Below are 22,712 nucleotides of genomic sequence, written 5' to 3' on the forward strand. Positions count from 1 at the left end.
TATACTGCAGGACAAAGACAATTAAGTTTAGATAATTTTTCTAAAATTATGCTTTTAGTTATGTATTGTAATCTTTAATGCATCCTTTATTTTACTTGAAACTAGAGAAGATTTGTAGATGATGTATTTATAATTCATCAAATCTGATATTGTTGAGGTATCTCTAGGAAATGACAGTCAGTCGTTGACTGCATAAGACGTTGATACAACTGTTAGGCTTCATACTTATTGGCATAAATCATAGCACAAGACCTTTGATGAGGACATTCTCTGACTGAACATTTATTTAACAGCTGCCTTCGGGGCTGAAAGCACATTTCTGTTTCAGGCTGGAACACAATGCAAAGTGAGCAGAAGAGCAAAGCTTTGATTGACAGAGGTTTAAAGCAGAGAGGCAGATCAAACTTTGCCATGTCCTCCCAAAGCCACGCCCAGTGTGCTGCAACGATGACGACGACCTCAGACGATCTCCAGGTTCCCTTCTCCAGGAGAACCACGTGACAACCTCCGCGGGCCCAAACCCCTTGCTACCAACCCCTCCCTTTTGCAGGCCTGGAGGTGTGTGGGCGTGACTCTGTGTGAGAGAGTGCTTGAACATCCAGACAGAAGTCATCTGACCTGTTTCTCTAACTGTCCTCCTTTGCTCTCTCGCTCAGTCCTTCCCCTCCTACTCACAAAACCGGCAACCACCTCGACTATATTTTCCCCAGAAACTGCTCTACATCTAACCTCACTGTAACTCCACTTCATGTCTCTGACCACTTCTTCATCTCTTACTCTCTCTGACTCTCTAGAACTGACAACCCTCCCACATCAAGCCTCCTCTGTTCTATCTGCCCTTCCTTCAACTGACTCTTTCTCACTCATGCAGCCTAACTCTGCCACAAACACTCTCCTCTCTACTCTGTCTTCCTCTCTTAATTCTCTCTGTCCTCTTAAGACACGAAAGGTCTGCAAGTCCTCCCCGGCTCCGTGGTTGTCGGTGTGTGCCGAGAGAGCCACCATCCTTAGAATCTAAACACGCTGACGACCTGCTCGCCTATCACTCTCTCCTCTCCTCCTTCTCTGCCTCTATCTCTGCAGCCAAATGCTCTTTCCCCTTGACCCCCCATTGACCCCCTCCTCCCTTCTACCAAGCCACTTTGTCGACTACTTTACAAACAAGATAGATGACATACGCTTCTCATTTGCTAATCCATCTTCTATATCTACACCTCCATCAACGTCTTCTTCCCCTTCGCTTTCCTCTTTCACCCCCTTGTCTCCTAATCAAGTTTTTGAGGTTGATGAGAGCGCTGACAAGAAGTGAATTACCACACAATAACAACAAAAAGGGTAGCAGACATTATAAAACAGTTATCAAAAACATGCGTATACATAACTTTTATTTACAAAAGAAAACTGCATCACACGCTCTCACTCACTCACTCACACACACACACACACACACACACACACACACACACACACACACACACATTGCACTGCTGCTGCATGTGTACACACACCATTTAAAAAGAAAAAAGAGACGCTGTCCTTTTTGACCATCATGTTAGATTTTTGACCATCATGTTATAGTTCCATAACAAATGAGTTTCACTATATTGTTACATCTCTGTAAGAATGAAATCTTGCACCATAAAGTTAATTCATATTTCTGGAATTTTGACAATCATTTCAAATTTGTATACCATTTAAAGTAATGCTATATTTTGATATAAGTACACTTTTACAACCACGACATGTGTAGCTATTTGCATGCATTAGAGGTTGTTTCCTTTGATACGGATTCTCTCTAAACACAGCTGCATGCCAACGTTAAAGAACACAGACCGAGCGCTTTAAAGCCTGTCACATGCTGCATTCACTGACACCAACGTCACCCAAAGACATTTGCTTGCAAATAGTATCATCTCTTGAAATGACTGGTATCTTTTCAAAGATATTCAACAATAAATAGCAGCACTTTTGAAAAAACTAAACAAATGTAACATTTCAAGGTTTAATGTTAAAGTTGAAGTTAAAGTTGTGAAACAAGCAAAAAGGAGGACAGTCCGGTCAAATGATGAAGAGATTACTGTTTAAAGCAAGACTGTACAACCTTTGAACAAATACATAAAAGGTATCCTGTTACAAATAACAAGTTAAACTCATAAGCACTCTTGCACAATTAAAAGCATGAAGGCCATACCAGCCATGTTTGGTCTGGTAGGACCACTAGCATATGGGGGCTAATGCTACTAGCCCGTAACGAGAGTAAAGTTTAGGTAGCCCTCGCTGTGTGGCAAACGTTAGTGGCTCAGTCAGCTGCTGTTACGCTGGGTTTCAGCAGTCACCATCATCCATGATTTGTCAATTATTGGCCATATTGGCCGTTACGCAGTTCCAAAAGTTACACAGTGTTGCTTTAAAGTGAATGATCTCCAATTCAATGCCACGATGCTGAAGTCCATGCGTGTTACATTATGCTAAACACAATACTGTAGAAGGTTGGTAGATGGTAGATTTCTGTTATATTAATGAATAACTTAAATCTCTTCAGTTCCATAAGAAGCTAAGACTTTTTTTCCTCATCGAACAACACAGCAAACATGAGGAACTCCATTACTTTTATTATGACAGACATTGTATAGCTGCACCGTAAATATTCCTTACACCTGTGACTGATCAAAACAATTAGCCACCGGGCACAGGACGTGGTCTCAATGCAGCACCACTCCAACTGAACTTGTTATCATGCTTGTTCTCAATGCTCTGTGCTGTTACTTTATCTCACACCGTCGATTTATTGTAAACAGCTATTTTTCCGTATTATATGGGAGAAAGAATTGTGTACGGGTTACAAATTAACTGATTTCTTATCAATATTAAAGGGTTTCTGCCTGCGGTTACATCCTCATAAATATAAGATTAGATAATCATTTCAACTTCTACTAGTACAACGGCAAGAGGAATGTGTCCAAAATGTAAATGTCACATTATAGATTGCTTCTTGGAAGAGATAATAATCCACATTATGGAGATTAACTGATAGTTTTATTAATGGTTTTCTGTTTTTTGTTTTTCCTCATCCATGATCCTCCTCTGTCACAGTGGAGCTGCTCAGAGCAGGGGGTGGGGCCTATGAAGCTAGCTGCTTTTAGTTAGCCATAAGTTAAAATAACTGGTGCCTGTAACGCAGTTAAGAGCGACTCACGGGATGTTGACTGTGGGAATAACCCGCCGCGTATCTCTCCGGGCTTCCTCATCCCCCAATCCATTTTGCAAGGGCATCCTCTCTGAATCCTGAGCTTACACCGCCCAGGACGATTGTGATTGGCTTAAGAGAGACAAACAAGCCAGAGTGTTTTTCCCCCATATCCCAGAATGACAATTTGTGTGGACCTGTCTAGTGGAGATAGGTCTGGCTATGAAAGACCCAAAACAGCATAATTTAACAGTTATGGTAATAGTTATCTATTCTTGTCTTGGAGGTAGACCGACTTATTTTCATGGTGCCCACCTGCAACATTGTTCTTAATGGTTGCTTATAAGTGATCTAAAAAGCTTTAGTTATGGATTCATAACCATTAATAAAACTATTATTTACAAATACCCCTTCATAAAGGGTATCGTATTAGAAAGTAGTAGCATTGTGCTATTGTTTGTGAAGCAAAAAAAAAACCTAAATGGCCAATTCATTAAAGGCTAATAACTGTCACCTCCTGATGCATTAGGACATTCTGTCAATCTCAAACTGCACCTCCATTTTGCTCCCACGTCTACAAACCAGAGAAATGTAAACTGGGCATTTACAAAGGCAACGTAGTCGTCATCGTAGACGTATCAGAACTCAGTAAAACCACTCCAGATAATGTTTTCTGTCCAATGTCATTATATGATGGTGATGATGATGGTGATGATGTAAACACAGCTGAGTGGGCAGTAGGCTCTGTTTAGGGCCACTGCTAGATTGATCCTTCACGGGCAGCCTTAATCCTAATCCCACTGCTCTGAGGCCTCTACTGGTTTGGTCCCTGCCTGCTTACTGGATTCTTTTAGCTGTCAGTCTCCTCAGTCCTCTCTGTATCTTGGCTCTGCTCTTTCATGGCTATCACACAGCTGAGCTTTCCATCCCTGTCCACACGTCTGTCAGAGTGTCCATACTTCTGTACAATGAAGGGTGTGATAGTTTTTTCACCAGTCTGTGTGATTAAAATAGTTTTTTTGCAAGAAGTGTCTGTTTTGATGTTGTTGAGTGTGCTCGTGTGCGTGAGCAGCATCACAGTCGGATAGCCGTTGTTCTCGTCGGTGGCGACCTCGTGGGAATCAGTGGCTGGGTTGGCGGGGTTGGTGTTGCCTCGGCGACAGCAGCAGCACAGTATCCTAGCGATTGGCCTGACTATGACTCTGTAGAGGCTGCGGCGGGCACTTTCGCTTACGAAGCAGTAGAGAGCAGGGTCGGCCACGCAGTTCAGGCTGGTCAGCAACAATGACAGATGGTAGTAGTTAAATATTTCTGCAAAATAACAATATAGGGCACATGGTTAAGACACAAATGTTTTCATACGTAGGGCCTTTGGTGTGATGAATAAACCCCACAGATTACTCACATGCGAATATTCCCCATCAAAACTATTCCTACAGGCAGTGATGCAAATTTGCAAAAAGGTTTGGATTTGTGCAGGCAGAGGACCATCTACCACTACAACTGACCCACTGCAAGGTATGAGCTTAATTGTTGTATAGCCTAAAGCTACTGTAGGCCAGGAACATTGGGAAGGTCATTGGGAAGTTCTCAAAGACTCCATTCCAGACCGAACCGGCCTGTTGTCATAGAGTGTATTCTTCTTTCTTTTTTTCTGTTGTCCGAAGTTACTGTATGGTCCTTGACCGTAGCAAGGGACAGCAAATACTTTCAATTTTAAAAGAATTTCAGTCCCAGTACGTCCCTGCTGTAAGCTAATTTATTGATTTTCCTTGAAGCAAATCTTGAGTGACCTTTCCGCAGGTAAATGTGTTTATGTCTAGGGCTTTTATTGTGAAAGGTAAGAACGGAAAGAGTGGATCTGGTCTGCGCTGCCTTTATCAATGAGAGGAGTACTAAAGTTTGCCATCTCGGTTCGGATTACAGAACCTCTGTGTTGTTGTGCCCTATGTTCTACATTCAAATAGGTCCGTTTGGCAAAACGTGATTGGTTGATGCTGAAGCTCAGAAAAAGATTTCTACTTATATTGTAGAGTGTGTAAATGCCTTTAGTCACTGAAAGACGAAAATGAACTGTACCTGAGATAAAGTTGCAGTCTCGCTCCAGCAGGGTGCGTATTAACAGGAAGACGTGGTAGGGGGAGAAGCAGACGAGGAAGATGAGGACGGTGCTGCTGACCAACTGCCTGATCCTCGTCTTCTGATCCGGCTGAGTCCCAGCACTCCGACCCACGGCACGAAGAACACACAGGTAGCTGATCTGAATAGAAAAAAAACACAAGTTATCTGGATCATGACGAGATAAATAACGCCACTTCATATTTCGGTTTAAATTTATATAGGATTTAGATAGGAATAGAGGTTTTTATGCTCGAGGTAGAACACACAAAGCAAAAACATTCATCCATTCAAGGCTGTAGTTTTTGCAGCTTTAGTTCTATCCTATTTTTTAAGATCACCATGGTAAAGGTTGATGTGCAGTAAAGCCAGACTATGTCCCCTAACCTTTGTCAAACAACTACCAACCATTCATTTCCAAACACTTTCTGCAGTCAGATACTTGTTACATTTCACTTTTACAATGAAACCATTGAAATATGTATCTGTGACATGCTACGATCTTTTACAAATAGATTTATAAAACAGCTTTCATACCGATAGAATAGCCAGCGGGAACATGAAGCCAATAGTGAAGCGGTAATAGTTGATGGGATACTCCCACGGCTGCATGGGGTAGTGCTCGAAGCACACCGATTGGTTCTTGCGGTCTCTGCTCAGTTCTTTGTGACGAAAGAAAACCACACCGACGGCGATCTCTTTCAGCCAGATGATGATGCTAACAAGCCACGCTGCACTCATAGAGCGGAGAGAGGTGAACCTGGAGACGGAACCGGGACGGAAAGGAGATATTATGACTCGTATATAACCGTGGCGGTGACCTGCTGGTGGCATTTCTATAATCAAACATTACCTTAAAGGGTGGACCACAGCCAGGTAGCGATCCAGGCTGATACAGCACAGGAAACCGATGCTGATGTAGATGTTCTCATAGAGCAGGAAGCCGCAGAGCTGACACAACCACTCCCTGTGACTCCAGTCATCGTCCTGAAACAGCAAGCACACACATGAAATAGACTCTACAGGTCGGTGACACTGGAGCTGGACTGTTACATGGATAATTATAAATTAAAGTTATGTGTGTGTTAACACACATTTTTGTTCAAATAGTAGGAGCTGCATAAACGTGCTGCTTGTAGAAACTGATAACATAAGTCAAAGTATACAGCGGTGCAATAACTCGCCTATGATGTAATGTGAATAGGCATAAAACGTGTATTCTAATAACTTGTCACATTTTTGTAGATGAATGGTTGTACTTTACCTGAAAGAAGTACTGTAGCCACAGCGGTAACGATGCCAGGTATAACAGATCAGACACGGTGAGGTTCATTAGATACACTCCCAGCTCATTCTTCTGCTTCAGCTGCAGAGCAGCGTGGTACAAAGAGTACAGGTTGGAGGGAACGCCCACCTGGAATCAAGAGCATCATTTCATGGAATTATTCGGACACCAGGCGGTTCGTTACTTGATTACCATAAACACATGTTTAGAACGTCCATATTTGATTATGTACCAACAGTCTATTATGATCCATATTCAACCAATTTTAAAATGCATCCTTTCTAAAACATCTGCATCTGGGAACTTTGTTAGGGTTAGGGAAGTAGTCCAGTTTAAGTTTCTGTCGGGAGAGAGCATGGTTATGGCCAATGAACTATGGCAGGTTTGAGTTATGCAACAAAAGACTTGAGGTAATGATTGTGGTTTTGGTTTCTAAAAAGGTAAATGTTAATTAAAGGTCTGTGACAGAACACAAATTCCTGTCTTGTGCAGAGAGTAGAGCTCACTGCATGCCCGTCCGCCAACCCGCCCTCCACACCTTGCTACACGATGGGCACACTACTTCCTGAATCGACAGTGAATGTTGACGTTGCAGTAAATTGTGAGGTACAGAATCCTCCAACATGGATGTAAATTCTAAGCGTCCTGGACTGGCAGAGAAGCCCAGTTTAGGGCTTTAGGGTGGAGGCCCGGGCTGGATGTCCAGGGTGGAGACCCACAGCAGAGAATGACAGCGGCTATGACTGGATGCATATTATAAAAGTTGCCTGTTGCAAAATGGCAAATGTTCTAAACAAGTTTTGGCTCAGATTTGCTGTTCCAAGTCCATCTATTCATTCATCCACTTTCTCTTCTTGCGTATTCTCTGCAGAGTTGCCACTGAGGTGGAGGGGTGGAGCCTCCACCCAGCACACTGTACACCCTAGATACCTATGTGTGTATTACTCATTAAACAAACCTTAAATGGAAAAGTCAAGGTTAATTTTCTATCTATTTCTATCTATAGCAGCAGTTTGTAATGAGTCCACAGATATCCTCCCCCATGATAACCACATTAATACTAATATGAATCATTTAAATGTGCAACCAGCTGCTGGATAACAGTTACAAAAATAAAACTTTGATTTTCCCTTCAGGTTCAAGAGGCATCGCTTTGTAACCAAATCACAGAGTAGTCTACAGGACACAGATGGGAGCAGCTTTTCTCCATTGCAGTGCGAACACAATAAAACTGCGATGTGCGCACATTAACTGAGCTTGTGCGTCAATGCTGCAATGGTGTGATCTCAAGGAGGAACTAGGCTTTCTAGACCAGTTTCCTGTGGCACACTAACCTCAATTTTGAAGAAAATAAACTTTTCTAATTACTTATGCACTTTATAAAGGATACAGCCACCAAAACAGTGTTGTGCATGTATTGAAGCTGTACACAAACTTACCAATAGTACAAGTATATACACACAGGAGAAGAGGTACTGGTGGATTTCATGCTTGATGGTGCAGTTCATCATGTCCTCGGGCAAAGTGTACACCATCACACACGGCACACACTCACACTACTTCACCTTTAAAATGCAAGCATGCATGTATAAACTATAATGTAACAACACATACACAAACACACAAATCTTCATGTTGGTTGGAGCACTCAGCGATGGCCTAAACGTGTCTTCTCTGATTGGGTAGTCCAGTTTCATTTGGCCACTGTGGAACACAGAAGAATTCATCTTTATTAGAGATTACAAACACAACTGGCACAACCACTCTTTGTGACGCCAGTCATCATCCTGAAACGGTTACGGTAATGACTAGTTTTTGGATAATGTTAGATAAATCATAAAAGCCTTCAGTTATGTAAGCAAATGTATGACCAAATAATAAGGTAGTTTATAATAACCTAAAATAACCATTGGTTTTGTTGTTCCTAGGTTTGTTTTTGTTGTTCCTAGGTTTGGTTTTGTTGGTCATAAGTTTGGTTTTGTTGGTCTGTTGGTCATAAGTTTGGTTTTGTTGGTCTGTTGGTCATAAGTTTTTTATTTTTTTGTCATTAGTTTAGTTTTGTTGGTCAATAGTTTAGTTTTGTTGGTCATTAGTTTAGTTTTGTTGGTCATTAGTTTAGTTTTGTTGGTCAATAGTTTAGTTTTGTTGGTCATTAGTTTAGTTTTGTTGGTCAATAGTTTAGTTTTGTTGGTCATTAGTTTAGTTTTGTTGGTCAATAGTTTAGTTTTGTTGGTCATTAGTTTAGTTTTGTTGGTCAATAGTTTAGTTTTGTTGGTCATTAGTTTAGTTTTGTTGGTCATTAGTTTAGTTTTGTTGGTCATTAGTTTAGTTTTGTTGGTCAATAGTTTAGTTTTGTTGGTCATTAGTTTAGTTTTGTTGTTCCTAGGTTTGGTTTTGTTGCTCATACATTTGGTTTTGTATTTCGTATTCAGGCTTTGTATGTCGATCAGTGTCGGTCTCAATCACACTCATCAAAGAAGAGGATGTTTTTGTTAGTGGAAACCACACAAATTGTCCACAAAGTAGCACACATTTTCAAAACCCACTTGAACAATTGTTTTATCCACCAGATTGGTGGAGCCACTGTTGAGATCAAAACAGGAGTAAAGCCGCTATACAGTCATCAGTTTCACAGATGACACATCCTCCAGACTATATTATTATATCAATAGCCATTAAAAAGAGATATACCGTATTTTCCGCACTATAAGGCGCACTTAAAAAGCCTTTTATTTTCTCAAAAAACGACAGTGCGCCCTATAATCCGGAGCGCCTTTTTTATGAATTAATTCTGGCTGTGCTTACTGACCTCAAAGCGATTTTGTGTGGTACACGGCGCTCTGTCAAAATGTTTTAGTACGACTTTGGTAAACTACAAAGCCGCACCGCTTGCAGCATTATGGTGCGTTCACACCAAACGGCTTTATAACTCGCGTCAGTTTATTCGCCAGTCAAGTTGTGTTCATTTGTGTCTTTCGCAACCAGTTGTGAAAATGGGGCGTGGCTTATCTCCGTGGCTTGTCTCGGTAAAAATAGTTATAATTTCCTCCATTCACCACGGTCGAAATAACCACTAGTTCTGCTTTATACTTGTTGTGGACATCCCATAAACGTCGGAACATCTAACGCCCTGGTGTTTGGGTTCATAACATCACCCGTAGGCTCACACAGCTCGGGGAGTTTCACCGACTCCGCCTCGATAACTTCCGCTTCCAGTGCTACTAGAGCAGCAGCCCAACGGGCGGAGCATCTCAACGCTGATTGGTTGAGAATTCAATATTAATGAATCGATGGTACGGAAGTGGAGGAAGCAAGAAGATGACCTGCGCCAAGTAAAGAAGACCACACAGAGTTACGCTAACGTTTGATTTAACGTTATCAGACTGTTTTACGTGTTACAACTGAACAAGGTTGAAAGTTATTGTGAATACGCTCATTAACGTTTGAACAATGTTGAGAGTTATTGTGAACACGTTTAATAAAGTTTGACTGACTGACTGTTTTGTTTCGCTTAATGCGCCTTATAGTCGGGTGCGCTTTATATATGAAAAAAGATCGAAAATAGACCATTCATTGACAGTGCGCCTTATAATCTTTTGGTACAGGGATGTCGTATGTGTACAGATTGTAAAGCCCTCTGAGGCAAATTTGTAATTTGTGATATTGGGCTATACAAAATAAACTGAATTGAAATCCAGTGCGCCCTATAGTGCGGAAAATACGGTAATTGGAAATGGCTTGTGCTTTTCAAGATCATGAAACTATTATTTTTTTTTTAAATGCAACTCTCAACTAAGCAGTTTTATTAGCGTGAACAGGAAAAAAAATACCCAATTTAGAATTTATTCATAAGCTGCCAGACCACATTAAAAGACATGATACTACTGTAATAACAGCTACACATGCTGTACGCTTCAGGATCACACAAGTCACACAAAATCCTGATACTGATATGTGCTCATTCGCATACTCTGATTGTTGTATGATGCGACACAAATGGGTAGTGCAAAAAAAGTAAAGAAAAGAAAAGACAAACTTTTCAAAAACCTCAAAGGTTAAAAGTTCCAAAAATACTTGCTTTAGACAAGGCAAGCCCAGATTCTTTGCGGTCTCCTCTTATGTATATTGTTTTACTTGGAGCATCTTAAACCTCCTGGTCCATATATGGTAGACAACTAAACATTGGCAAATCATTGGATAAAGCGCTTCACATTGGTAACACTTATTTCTTCGTTTCCTGTCTGGTCTTCTTGGGTGAAACATCAGGATGTATCTGCACTTACAACCTGTTTCCTATGCTGAGAAAGATCAAGCCAAATTATGTTCACCAAAATTATCTAATTTACTTATCTTAAAGAATTGTTATTAAAAGAGCATATAGGATAAATACACATGAATAAATGAGTGAAACATCACTTGATTATTATTGACATTAAATGAACACTTAGTTATAAGGGACTGGACATAACATGTCAACATTCACTCATTCACAGACACAAATTAACAAACTGATGGTAGAGGCTGCCTATCAAGATCTAAACTAATAAACATTCACGCAAATTCACTTTTCAGCATGCGGACTGGAAGAGCCGGGGATCGAACCGCCGATTAGAGGACGACCTACTCTACTTCTGAGCCACAGCCGCCCACCTATGCCTGCACTTCTGCTGCGGTTTTATACACGTGTCAAAAATCACTCTGTGCAAGTTTCCATTTGTTTCCCCTTCATATGTTATATGTATTGTCATATTGTTCTCACAAGCCAGCAGACTGGGCTTTTTTTGGGAGTTTTTCTTTTTTTTGTAAAGAGACAGGTGATATAACGAAGCATTCAGAGGTTGAATACAGGTAAATTCCCAGTATGAGAAAAATAAGGTATTTTTTTACATTAAAGTCTGGAAACAGGTTTTAGAAGAACTACAAGTGTGAACCTGAAAAAGAGCATGATATGTCTCCTTTGAGTCATTCTGTCACTTTAAATATATCAAATATCAAAGTTTTGCATGTGTCTCTTGTCATTCACTCTGTGTGCTCTGTCTCTTATACCAAAGATTAAAAAAACAAACATTTCTTACATTGTATTCCCAACGTTGACATTTAAATGTGAGGCAGAAGCAGTGTCTTGTTTGAGTTTAGCTGTTCTGGGTTCCTTTGCCGCCGTTGGAAAAGAACAGTCAGTGAAAAATGAGCACATGAATAGCATCTAAATGCAGATTTGCTTCCTCTCTCCAGCTGCAGTGAAACAGTCAACGTGTTTAACCAACGTGTTTCTTTGCTTTGGCATACCGGCCTCTTTGGAATAACTCCATAATAACATAGTATGAAACCATTTAGAGCCACTTGAACACAACACACTTCAACCACAAGCCTCGTCTCTCTTCCTCTCACTCGGTCTGTCCTTCTGGAGGCCTCTCTCTGGTCTTCCTAAATAAACTACAGGCAGATTAAGGCACAGCTGGATATGCTGTGTATTCCACAAGTATCAAGCTAACCCATGCTTTTAACCCTTACTCTGCAAGGTAAATGGGATAAGTTTGAATTATACATGTGCAGTAAAACCGTGTGTGACCTTTCCTGTCTCTGCAGACTAGGGGTACATCCCAAGTCTCTCATTTTCACCGCGTTTCCCTCACTTGTTCACTCACAAAACCATGCGAGGACAGAGGAAACAAGAAAAGATGTTTGAAGATAAATGAGACATCCTTTCCTCTGAAGCGTCTCGTGAAGCCACACGTTTGTTTCTGTTCACAGCTGGATCAGCTGGTCACAGCTGTGATCAGCTGTCAGTCGGCTTTAACAGCTGGAGAGACTTTTGACAGAGTTTGTGTCTGTACACATGATCAGTGTACTAATACTAATAAAGACACAGTAATCATCACTCTAATAATACTAATAAAGACAGTGATCATCACTGTAATAATAGTAATAAAGACAGTAATCATCACTGTACTAATACTAATAAAGACAGTAATCATCACTGTAATAATACTAATAAAGACAGTTATCATCACTGTACTAATACTAATAAAGACAGTAATCATCACTGTAATAATACTAATAAAGACAGTTATCATCACTGTACTAATACTAATAAAGACAGTAATCATCACTGTAATAATACTAATAAAGACAGTTATCATCACTGTAATAATACTAATAAAGATACAGTATTATCACTGTAATAATACTAATAAAGATACAGTATTATCACTGTACTAATACTAATAAAGACACAGTAATCATCACTGTACTAATACTAATAAAGACACAGTTATCATCACTAACTGAGTAGAGAGGTTTTCTCTCTGTAGTGTGTTAAACAAACTCCATTGTGTATTTATACACAGTGTGTGGTATTTATACTGTGTTTTGTGTCCTGCTTATAAGCACAGGGCTGATTTCTACCAGCAGAATGTGTTTGTCTTATTTATAAATTAGTTGAATCTGTATTTCTTTAATATTTTAATTAATTAATTAGGCTAAATGTTTCAGGGGAAATTATTTAACTCATCACACGCAACACTCAGGAATGATCCGCCTCACGTGACTGAATGGAAATTACTATAATTGTATCCATAATTAAAGTTATTGAGCGAAATACCAGATAATAATAAATGAAGAAAGTTGTTTATGGTCCTTTTGTTATTCAGACCTACAATAAACATTTAGTTTACCAGATGCTGAATCAAAAAACAAATCTAATATACAATTACTAATATATAAAGTTTAATCTGTGATCCGTCTTCACTCTGGTATAAAATTCTAGCGATCAGTCCGATCAGCTGCAGCATCCAATCAAATAAGTGGCGAACAATGAGGGGGCGTGGCGAGCGTGAAAACACTTCCTTGAAGCCTGTTCTCGTGCCTCCTCGATCATGACTTCTCCTCGCTCCTCAGAGAAGAATAAGAGCATTGGGACGACCGTCAATATGGCGGCACAGAACAACTTCCAGTTCAAGCGAGGAAACAATTAAGAGACTTGAGATGTACCCCTGGACTACATTACCGATTGAACTAGGTTGAGGTTGTCCTGCAGCTGTGGGTCAGTGCATCAGTCAACCTGTATCACCAGATCTCAATAGGCCCTGCGTACTTCGGCCATATTGTGTCAGAGTAATGAAACCACATGCAGACACAGATCTATAACAGAAAAACATATGCAGGAACCACAAAATAGACATGGAAATATAATTAGTCCCACAACCCCTGTTGTCTCTGTAAACACTGTGGCATCTGTCATAATGAGTCCACGGTGGAGCAACACTCAGCGGGTGCATCAGTCTAGGGAACAAAAAGGTTCACAGCACACAGGTTTCTCTAGATTTCTCTAAAAAGGTCTAAATGTGCATCGATATATCTGGCAGTACAATTAAACTGGATTTGGCTTAACTCAATTATCAACGAAACATAAGACTTTAACACAGGACACCGCTGTCCACGTCCCATTTCCAACCAACAGTCACTGTTTTTGTTGAAGTATGAACACAATCTTTCCATAACCTGAACACCTTGGGTATGATTTTAACCATGATGAAGAAGCTCCCTTAACGTAGTCCTATTAACCCAAACCATGATCTTTCCCCAAACCTAAAGGAGGTTGTTTTTGTGTCTTTACCTAACCAAACCTTAACCACAGTGGTGTCACAATTTAAAACTGGGATTTGTAATGGTTTTGGAAGTCACAGACAGATGATGTGGTCCTGCTAATGGGGGTTTCAGACATGACACCTCCAATACAATGGAGGAGGGCACTGAATATGGATATGAATTTGGTATGTGTAACCCTTAGGTTTTGTTAGTTGATGACCAAGACATTGTGCAAACAGACCCAACAAAATAAGCTACATTTAAATCAGTCTGGAACTTCTACCTGTGAGGGAGCAATGACTTGTGATTAAATGATTACTAAGTAAACTGTCATTTAAAATAAGTGAAAACAGACATATGCTGTTGTCTTGGCTAGACCTCGGTTAGTGTGATGTCATAGGTGGCATTCAAAATAATAACTGTCATGGTGCTGACTTAATATCTAACAATACATAATTTCTACTGTTCATGGTGCTTCCAGCAAACTCATTCTTCATGTGGACTGGAGAGTAAATGGCCTTTTGTTCTGACCCCCAGCCACATCCATCCAGAGTGAAAGAGACTCTGTCAAATCGGGATTTAATAAAGTCATTCAAACACATGCGTTTATTTGGGATAATTGGAAGGAGGTTAAACTGTGTGTGTGTATGTAAGACCCCAAAACTGTTTTTCTTTTGTCAAAATATGTGATCCGTCCACTGAAAGCATGATCATGTATGAAGCCATCAAATGCATAGTTATAATGGTGTTATAATCTCTTTTGTTTGTATAGAACTATGGATGTGCAACTGGTAAGATTACTGGTATGCCTTTTGCCTATTTTTGATGACTTAAAACCGTACCAGCGGACCCATTTAACCACGACTATTGTTTACACCTGACAACAGCTGTTAGCGCTGTGCCGCATAAGAACACTGAGTAAACGGACCACGGATCCTTTTGAAAATAAGGAGAAGGGAGAGGGAATGCAAAGCTGTAGCAAAGTGCCAGGTGAGGAAAGCCGGTACAAACCATGCCTATACTGTCTGTCATTATGGGAAAACGTAAGATGGAGGCACTAATGGCTGCAGAGGGAGTACCGCTAGTGAAGCTCCACGGAAACCTGGCGGAAGAAACTCAATTTGGACTTACTAGTAACTGTGGAAGGTTTTCAATAGCGAAGTTGATGAATGATAGATGGTGCAGCCCTGGGCACATCAGTGATAAAGAGCAATGCTGCACAAGGGCATTGAGCCTCTAGCTGTATTTATTGGGCCCTACTACCTATATCGCTCTCTAGCAGAGTATATCCCCTACCTCGGCCGATGCAGTCCCTCCTCCTCATCTCCGGAGACTTTGACCATATTTCCCTGTCACATTTGGTACCTGTCTACATTCCCATTGAAAATAAACAACCCCTAACCACAAGATCTGTGAGGAAATGGTCCGAGGAGGCCCGTGGCCACCACTAAGTACTAAAGTACTTTGAAGGCCACAGCGAGGACTTTGACAGTTTGACTCACTGTATCACAGACTACATACTCGTCTGTGTGGAGAACACTGTGCCTACCAGGAAGGTACCATGTTTCTCCAACAACAGCCCTGGGTGACCCCTAAACTAAATGGCTTGCTGAATGAAAGGAAAAAGGGTTTTAGATCTGGCCACAAAGAGGAATTGAGGAGGGTACAAAAGAGACTTAAAGGGAAGGAAGGCAAGGTAAAGAAAGGAAAGCTACTCCAGAAAAATGGAGGAGCGCTGCAAGAGATGTCTGGAGAGGACTGAGAATGATTTCAGTAATGACAAATGCAGTGGCAGGGGCCTTTAATCTGGAGACAGGGAATGAGCACATGTTCTATATCAGATATACCAGGAAGGAGCTAAGGAAGTTCAAGGCAAGAAAGGCCACAGGTCCAGATAGCATCAGCTCCAAACCACTCAAGGATGATGCAGATTAGCTCTGCGAGGTGGTTCTGCACATCTTGGTCTTGAGAGGGCTCCAGCCCTTTGAAAACTACCTGTGTCGTTCCAGTACCAAAGACCATAGCCAAATCACTTTAGACCAGTAGCCTCAACTTTTCATCCGATGAAGACCATGGAGAAGATCGTTCTAAACCACCTCAGACCCGTGGTGAGCTCAAAGTTGGATCCCTACAATTTGCTTATCAACCAGGCATTGAAGTGGATGACACAATCATCTAGCCTTTTTTCACTTTTCTAGTGCCTTCAAAACAGTTGACTGCCACTAGGCTGTGTGAACCATCAGAAGAGAAGGAATAGGAATACAGGGAGGTCATCAAGGACTTTGTTGACTGGTGTGAGATCAACCACCTTCACTTAAACACCAGCATGAAAGAGATGGTGACAGAACATCCACGGATTGGATATTGAGATTGTGAGAACATACAAGTACCTGAGTGTTCATTTCAACAATAAACTTGACTGGTCAGACAACACGGATGCTCTGTACAAAAAGGGCTGTACATAGAGGAACAGCTCTCAGCCGCTGCATGAGACTGTAGGGGTCTTCACTTACCTTCAGCGGCTCAGAGTTAGAGCGAGTCGTCCTTCAAAAAGAGGAGGATCGGCGGTTTGATCCCTGGCTTTGCTAGTCCTTGTCGATGTGTGTGCTTCGATCAGCTCTGGGGATAGTGGAGGTTGCTAGTCTCTGGCATTGGGGTGTTGCAATGCAATGCATACTGGACACTTGCCATACACTGCTACAGCTGCCACCACACTGTATGCTAAACTGTGCAATAACTGCACGTCCACAGTGTGACGAACACAGTCCCAGTGCAGACGTCCAATTCTCCCAGAAAACAAACCAGTTGAACATTGAGAACTCTAAACTGGATCTGTCCTCCAGACACCAGAAATAATAAATCAACAAATTACACACAACAATACCAGTCTTATACCAGACTTCTTTGCCTAAGGCAGTTGGATTGCTCCTCTTTGACCAGAGACCCTGACAGCGGTAACCGTGGCAACAGAAGCAAGTTGTAAATCAGGCACTAATGAGGGTCCTGTCACCGCTACATGTAATATGCTGTTCCTCTTACTCACGTATCTGGAATTATCACCCTCATCTTCATCATCCTGACCAAATAGTATCACCACCGCTGTCAACCATGATTGTTATCCCCAGCCCCATTATGTAATCATCTGTTAGAATAGGGATGAAGCAGTGTAAACATTCTGATCTCATAGTGATAGTCATACAAACACATTTCCTCCAAATCACCGTATGTGTGTGTGTCACACTACATCGCAGCATAACTTTGTGTTACTGGCTGACTCCTTACTCGAAGCAAATAATCTATATTTTTTTTAGTTTACAAGTCCGCACCAATTATAGCTCAATTCCTTGAATGAGACGTTCTGTAACAACACATGCTGTTGCGCAATGTCTTAGGCTTTGTTCTGATGCAGCAGGAGTAACACAACTCCAATGTATCCTTTTTTTGCAGCGTCATAACAAGTGAACATACGGAAAGGAATGATTTTCATTCAAAACAGTGCAATAATATTTCATGTACTGCCTGTGGTGATGGTTTGGGCAGCACCGCAATTACATTTAACCCAATAGGTCCAATACTTCTGACCTAAAAGACTTCTGTCAATCAAACTTGGTGTGAATATGTCTTTCCTTCTTCCCCTTCTGCTGAGGTCTCTCGCTGATATCTGTCCACAAAGGCGGCACCGTTTTTGATTTATTCACCTGGTGTCCATATTTGATTTACAACACACTTCACGGAGGAACTACAGACAGAACGGAGGCAAACACAACTGCTCAAAAAAGATGAAGACCAACTTTAGTCAATGTTAGCAGTCGGTTAATGTCTAGTTCATGTCAATGTGGGCAATGTTTAGCACTTGCTAACATCTTCTGTTACCTCAAAACACCATGTTCAATTGAGGCTGACATTTCCTGTCGCATTTAGTAACAACAGTCTATTAATGATGACAATAGAAGTTGCTGTTATTTTCACAGACAGCAGCATGTCACCTCGACTATATATATATATATATACATACGTGTATATACAATCAGAAGTTAAAATCATAAGTACAATAATAATGTCAGTCCCATAGGGGTCTATTCCAAATCTCAAAGCAATCCATCCCATTGTTATTGAGAATACTACAAGCAAATGTAGTTGAAATTGTATGAAAGACATCACAACCTCTGATGAGTCAGCTGCATAGGAGAAGTCAGGATTCAGTACGTGGCATTCTGCAAACCCTCTATGGCCTTTTTGTCCCAGCAGTCACTGTTTAATCTTTTATTGTGTTTTCTCAGAGACAGTGCTTATCTTTGCTCTTCCTAACATACTTCATATATTTTGAATTATAAAACGAGTAATTTCTTATACAAGGATAATACTGCTGCTAATCACGGGTACCACAAACTATTTGAGTGCAATCACTCTGCACAAAGCTTTTTAGACACTACCAGCTGTGGATTTGCTAGAAGTTTTATTTAGTCCAGATTGTATCAAAGCATTGACACATTAAAAGAAGAGCTACATCTATAATATATACATGTAAATAGCATTTCTTCTGTCTTTGTAAAAAAAAAGAAGCTGTTCTTAGTGACCGCTAACACAGATGTGGACTAAAACGCGGAACTGATCTTTCACTTTCTTCTGATTAGTTGAGGCAAAACAATATGGACCATAACAGCACATTAACTAAGGAAGGTATTGAAACTAATGGACAGAGACAATTGAGATAAGGACTTAAGTAGTAATGCAAGTCCTGTTGAAAGGCCCTAATTGTTTCATTCATAACTGAAAATGCAATATAGCACAGTGATCGGAAATCTACATTAATCAACTGCCCACAAAACATAATAAGCCGTGAACCTGAGACTTTGCTTGCTTGGTCATCCAGCCCTGCTCAATGTGATAAGCTATATGGCCACATCACAGGAATACAATACAGAGTAGGTGGCTTTATTAGATGTCAGTCAAAGAGAGTAGAATACTAAATGCATTATTCATATGCTCCATCTGCTTCCCAGTATCCCCACATACAGTACTTGAATAAACACACACAAAGCAGCAGTACATGTAATATAGTGTACACATGCCTCAGTATCATCGCATTCTAGACAATCTTATCGGTGCTATTCTCTGAGCTGATTGTAAATAAAATATAAGATATTACACCAGCCAGCTTCAGCTCATAATAGTCTAGTATCCTGAGTGACATAGAAGCAGGCTATATCAGTTACAACAGGGCTACGTTTGGGTCTACTGCTGGTTCCTTGCTGGTCCCTAATTATATAAAGCACCTGCGCTCGCACAGAATAATAACTAGTATTCTTCAGAGATTATCCAAAAACCTAATTGCGCGTTCCCTCTAACCCGCTGAGCAACAAGCTGGTCAGACAGAAAGAGAAAGAGGCGGCGAGTGATAGGAGAAAGAAGAAAGGTAATAAGAATCCATTCTTAATCCTCTTGTAAACCCTTTCATCCAGGGTACAATATGGGATTTCAGTTGAACAATTTTGGAATTACACTATTAACTGTTAGCATAAGCTAAATATAATAGTCATTCTGTCAAATCATGTCATGGTATTTCAATCTTGGCATATAGGAACTGTTCCTTATGTTGCAAAATGAGAAGTCACAGGAATGCCCTGAACCCTGCTAGATGGGCCCTGAACCCTCAATGAAGGGCTACCACACCTCCCTATGGCCCTGTTGGAAGGAAACTAAAGGCAATTTGGGGGTCCGATGAAGCACACCTCATCAAGGGTCCTTCTAGGGAGCCTGAAACCCTCTCGAGGACCCCTGAGACCTTCATCGGGGTCTCAAGGGAGTCTGATTGTCATGATGGAGGTCTCAGAGGTCCACAAGGGATTTCTAGTGTCCTTCTAGGGGGCCTTGACAGAATCCCAGAAGGCATTAAGCAGGGCTCAGGGCTGTTCTTATAGGCCTGGTTGAGGACCACTGTGCCAGGGGTCTTGAAGGGACCCTCATCAACTCCTTGAGCCCAGGATCCCCCTGGAGTTCCAGTGTTCAGTGGGTTCCATGTGCCTCGTTGAGGACCCTGATATAGATCTAACAGGTCCTGAAAAGTAACTGGTCTCAAGATCCAATTCTGTCATCAATGACAAAAATACCTGCAACCAGAGTCCCTCTTATGCATCTGGCAGAGGTCCCAGGGGGAACCTGGAATACCCCTACGGGCCTCTGAAACCTCCACTACTGCCACAAACGAGTCCAGTAGCCTCTAAGGGACGTTTTGGGGTCTTCAAGGGTAGCAGGGTTGTTTTCTAGGAACTCTCAGGGGCCTCTGAGAGAATCCCAAGAGGCCTTAAAATGTGAGGCTTTCTTGTGGACCTGGTGGAGGTCCTCTTTTGGACCCTAAGGTGTACCCTGGAGGACACCGGAAGACCTCCGCCAGGGCCACTGGACTCCCTTGTGGGCCCTTGGCACAGTCGTAAAGTACCCTTGGATTTTGCTCGAGGCCCTTGACCCCAACATTTAGCACTACCATCTTTATGTATCCTGTATGTAAAAAAGTGTATTCCTGTAGACTTTATTTCTGCTAATTCCTGCAGAGTGCTGAGAAAGCCTTTTCCCGGATGAATATGGTTAGTGTACACAAAGGATGACTGCATTCTGTCTAACTGGTGCCCAATGTCTGGGCCCGGACCCAAGTACAGGCCGAAAGGAGATTAAAAGAGAGTGCCTGAATTAAGAATGAAGTCAAAAGGAATTAGACTGTGAACAACACATATTCGTGTGGTCGGAGGCGAGGGGCTGCAGAGTTCTGCTCTGACTACTGATCCTAAAGACCTGAATGTGAGGAAAGATCAATTACATGTGCAGTTTATGTATTTGTGTGTTGCTGGTTATACCATTTAATTGCTTTTATTTCCTGTTGTCTGGCTATAGTTTAATTTTTTTATTTAATACTATGTGAAGTCTTGTATTCATGGTCTCTCTGCTGTTGCTCATAATGTTAAAGTAAATTGCGGCCACTAATGCGTTGCATGGAAGTGCTTTGGTAATGCGGCTGCTGCTCCCTCAATGTCAGTACAACTTACTAGGACAGAGTCAGCCGGTGCACGACAGCCTGACAAGAGTGTGTCCATATGTGACGGATGGGAAGTCTAAGGATGAGTTAGCAGAGCCGCTGGGCTGAGCCTGTGTTTTTGTGGGCAGGGAGTCAAGGTTTGGTTATGGGAAAATTAGAGTGAATTCCATATTAATCAGGAAGTAGAAAGACTGTAATTGACTGTAGGCCAACCTTATCAAGTCCTTGCGATGTATAGACTGCAGAACAACCTGCAGGAGGGTAGACAGCTTGCTCGAAGAAGCTAAAATCAGCTTATCAATAAACGTTATTTGAGTACTTCAAAGTCGTTCAAACCGGGAGAACTTCAATTTAAATTGTAGTGACTTCTCAAAATCACCAAATATATCAAACTACATCAGACTGAATTTTGGGGTAACATGCACAAGATGTAAGGCATTCTGATAAGTACACAGCTTGACGGAGAAAATGCTTAACTCAAGGTTACAAGCTTGTCTTGGAGCTTTCAAGCACACCTGCAATGCATAAAGAAGAAGAAAAGACCAAACAGATACAGAATAGTATGTTTATATTTATATCTATATATTTGTCCCTACAGGTCACCCCTTTCACTTTACACATAGCCCTTTGATGTAATATAGAACATATTGGTTACTGCAGCTGTAAAGCAGAGCTTCAGTCTCGTTGGGTTCGATTCAATGACTTGATTTCACCTCCACTGCTGGCAGGAAGCTCAGCAGGGAAGATCTCAAGAATACAGCCCGTCAAACTGTGGGGCTACAAGCTTGTCCTGTATTTTGGCTGAAGTTACCTCCTTTCTTTTTTTTATATGGTCCAATCATTCACTCGCTTACATAATCAGTCACTCAGTTACTGCTCTGGTCCTGTGAGAGTCCTCCAGCCAGCCATACAGAGTGAAGCCCCTCTTCCTCATCCTCACTGAGGACTAAAGACTGGACTACGGTAACTTTTGGTATTCTTCTCCCCAACAGCATCTTCATAATACTTAGGATATTCCTTTCTCTTACATTGTTATAGTTTAAAGATAAAGTATAGCCCATCACTTGGGTACCCCTCTAAATATGACGTGAAGCTCTCCATCGTCTCCCCCGACAGTCTGCAGACTGACATGACTTGATAGTTCAGATCAATAATCAATAACTCAGCACTGGAGAGCCTGTAGAGGCATCCTAAATGCATTTTAACTCCTCACCTGAGACACGTGACCGCTCCATAATAATCCATATTCAACAGGAGTCCGTTGATGTCACTTCAGCTATTACAAACCGAATATCACACAGACTATCGCCGACAGATATAACTAAGAACAACAGACTCTTCTTAGGCACAACAATACTCCATATGTGTACAGTTGGAATCTTAAAAAAGAAAAGAAAAGATAAATCAATGAAATAAACACGCCTGTTTCTTACCGGGTCTCTCCGCTCTGCAGCTCCGCAGCACACTGCGCGCTCTCTCACTGACACACAAACGCACGTGGTCCG

The 22,712-nt window shown here is 41.3% G+C and overlaps 1 protein-coding gene across 4 annotated transcripts; it reads right to left on the bottom strand.

Annotated features, from left to right (window-relative positions):
- Positions 1-1,369: 1,369 nt before the first annotated feature.
- Positions 1,370-22,712, bottom strand: LOC117751301 (ovarian cancer G-protein coupled receptor 1). Of its 4 annotated transcripts, none has more exons than XM_034563068.1 (7): positions 22,641-22,712; positions 8,030-8,294; positions 6,570-6,719; positions 6,159-6,292; positions 5,843-6,065; positions 5,267-5,447; positions 1,370-4,498 (listed from the first exon to the last, which is right to left on the bottom strand). In XM_034563068.1, exons 2-7 carry the CDS (start codon positions 8,123-8,125, stop codon positions 4,038-4,040), a joined length of 1,245 nt encoding a protein of 414 aa, XP_034418959.1. In that variant the 5' UTR covers positions 8,126-8,294; positions 22,641-22,712; the 3' UTR covers positions 1,370-4,037. The 4 variants fall into 4 exon arrangements, with proteins under 4 accessions (XP_034418959.1, XP_034418960.1, XP_034418957.1 ...); XM_034563069.1 differs by having other exon boundaries at positions 1,459-4,498; positions 6,570-6,671; positions 8,205-8,294; XM_034563066.1 differs by lacking the exon at positions 22,641-22,712 and adding an exon at positions 11,666-12,406 and having other exon boundaries at positions 1,459-4,498.

Source organism: Cyclopterus lumpus, chromosome 22, assembly GCF_009769545.1.
Source record: "Cyclopterus lumpus isolate fCycLum1 chromosome 22, fCycLum1.pri, whole genome shotgun sequence".
NCBI classification, from domain to species: Eukaryota; Metazoa; Chordata; class Actinopteri; order Perciformes; family Cyclopteridae; genus Cyclopterus; species Cyclopterus lumpus.